This window comes from Sinocyclocheilus grahami, unplaced genomic scaffold, assembly GCF_001515645.1.
Source record: "Sinocyclocheilus grahami isolate Dianchi unplaced genomic scaffold, SAMN03320097.WGS_v1.1 scaffold1158.1, whole genome shotgun sequence".
NCBI lineage: Eukaryota > Metazoa > Chordata > Actinopteri > Cypriniformes > Cyprinidae > Sinocyclocheilus > Sinocyclocheilus grahami.
In genome coordinates, this window is record NW_015506337.1 from 12,253 (window position 1) to 15,010 (window position 2,758).

The following is a 2,758-nucleotide window of genomic DNA, read 5'->3' on the forward strand; positions in this document are numbered from 1 at the left end:
TATTTTTAATTAATTTTGTTTTTATTTATTTTTATTAATATTTATTTGTTTATTTATACTGAGAAATTCACTCCACTATTGTAAATGACCCAGAAACCTTTTTTAAATTAATTTATTTATATTATTTTCTTAAATACATTTTTTACATTTATATTTGTTTTTATTTATTTATTTGTCTGTTTGTTTGTGCTGAGAAATTCACTCCACTATTCTAAATGACCCAGAAACAATTTATTTATTTTATTGTTTTCATTTATTTATATTAATTATTTTATTTTTTAATTAATTAAGTAATCAGTCAATCCTGAGAAATTCATTCCAATATTGTAAATGACCCAAAAACTATTTCATTTTTATTCACTTATTTCTATTAATTGTTATTTTTAATTAATGTATTAATTTTATTTATTTTTAATTAATTTTTATTTTATTTATTTGTTTGTTTGTCCTGAGAAATTCATTCCACTATTGTAAATGACCTGAAACAATGTATTAAATTTTATTCATTTATTTCTATAATTATTTTAGTTTTAATAAATTTCTATCTATCTTTCAAAACTATCTATTTTTTAAAATAGTGTATGTATTTTTTGGTATATTATCTGTAAACAAAAAAACACAGGATTCCTATAGACTTGCATGTGAAGCTTTGTGTGAAACTGAAACGCTGGCTGAGGCAGGATTGGTCAGTAATGTTTTAGTGAAGGTTACTTTCTTCACAGACTCAAACTGACGGGCAGCTCTTCCTCATCAAGCATCTCCTGATCATGCGCGAGCAGATCGCCCCGTTCCACGCCGACTTCACCATTAAAGAGATCTCTCTGGATCTGAAGAAGACCAGAGGTAACAGCCATGCTTTCGTGATGTTTGGGTACTTGGTCTTTGTTTTAGATGTTCACACTGCTGACAGAATGACCAGTGCATTAAAGATATATTTAATACATATACATATAAATTTGTGTTTTTCAGCATTTTACATTGGCAAAAATTTATATTTTTTGGGGTAACTTGTTTAATGTCAAATCAACCAGATTTTAGACTTTATTTTTTCTGAAGAAAGGCAAACATACATAGTGCTAATTGTGATTAAATGGTGATTTAAAAACAGAAATAAAGTATCAGCTGTATGCAAAGCGAACCACATTTGGTTTTTGACCACTGAAAAGGTTTCAGTTTACTCATGGAGCCACATCAAGATCCCCATATCTCTGGAACTGAACCATATCGGGGCTTAAAAATGAAGATACCAAAAGAAAAGTTTGTTTAGAGCCAGTATCTAAAAGGATATAAAGATGTTTTTAACACATCTTGAGTTACAAGCATGCAGACTTTGGAAAAAGAAAATAAAAAAAGTACTTTTCCCATTTCTGAATGATCACCGTTGGCATATAATGCAACAAAGATTGCAAAAGTCAGCAGATTTTACTAATAGAGCTACCAATCTCTATGTAAAAATAACATCATGATGCTGCCATCTTTCTAAAATCATTTACAAAACCTGTAATTACGCTCCAAACCTCATCGCTTCTCTACAAAATAGTCATGGCCGTATTAAGATCCCCATATCTCTTCAAATGAACTATATTGGGGCTTAAAAATGAAGATACTAAAAGAAAAGTTTGTTAAGAATCAGAAACCGAAAGAATATTGAGATGTCTTTAATACTTCTTGATTTACAAGCATGCAAACTTTGGGCGAAAATACACAAAAAGTGCTTTTTGCCACTTTTGAACGTTCACTATTGGCATATAATGCAGCAAAGATTGCAAAAGTCAGCAGATTTTACTTACAGAGCTACTAATCTCTGTGTATAAATAACATCATGATGCTGCCATCTTTCTAAAGTCATTTACAAAGCCTGTAATTTTTGACCCAAATTGCTGAAATGTGATGTCAAGACTTCTGAAAACCAAGTAGAGGAAGTTATATTTGAAAAACCCAGGATGTCCTCTTTTAAATACAGGATTAAAATTCATTAAAATAACCCAATGAATTGCATATTAAAGCAATAAGCCCCAAGAACCGTGGTTTACAGTGAGTTTATAACAGCTAAGTTTGTGAATGAGCAGCAGTGTGTAATGACTGTGACCTGATGAAATGTATGTGTAATGTCAGTAAAGCGCCACCAGAGGGCATAACAACATTTGCTTTTCTCCGTCCTCAGACGCTGCTTTTAAAATCTTCAACCCCAAGGCTGTGCCCAAGTTCTTCCGTCTGAACAGCCATAACGCTATCCTTGAGTTCCTACTGGAGGTAATGTAGCTTTATTTATTTATTCATTCCATTTGGTGGGTCTTTAATGCTCTTCAGAGTCTCCGACCCTCACACCTGACTCCCGATCCATAGTGAATGGTTAACGGTTCATCATACGCTAATGCTTTCACACCAGGGTACGCCGCAGATAAGAGAGCACTACATCGACTCGAAGAAAGACGTGGACCGGCACCTGAAGTCCAGCTGTGAGCAGTTCATACAGCAGCAGACGCACATGTTTGTGGGAAACCTGGAGGAGTTTCTCACCAAGGTCAGGATTCACTGGGAAATTCTCACTCCCGCAGAGCATTATGGGTCGGCAACACTGCTGGGTAGTAACCCATTACATGTAATCTGGATTCCAAAAATTAAATACTTGTAATCAGACTATGATTACATATTGTTCACATGGTCACAGGCAGGTAAACGGGTATAATATGCGTTTTATTTTGATGGAAAGATTTGGTAACACTTTCTATGAAGCCCATTTTTATAACACATTATA

At 33.3% G+C, this 2,758-nt stretch overlaps 1 protein-coding gene across 1 annotated transcript in view; it reads left to right on the forward strand.

Annotated features, from left to right (window-relative positions):
• LOC107567419 (conserved oligomeric Golgi complex subunit 3-like) overlaps positions 1 to 2,758 on the forward strand; it is a gene marked incomplete at its 5' end in the record, with an annotated part of 19,924 nt that overhangs the window by 6,858 nt on the left and 10,308 nt on the right. Inside the window, 3 exon segments of the mRNA XM_016253096.1 lie at positions 707 to 843; positions 2,165 to 2,253; positions 2,390 to 2,524. Of these exon segments, the coding sequence (XP_016108582.1) occupies positions 707 to 843; positions 2,165 to 2,253; positions 2,390 to 2,524 (361 nt within the window).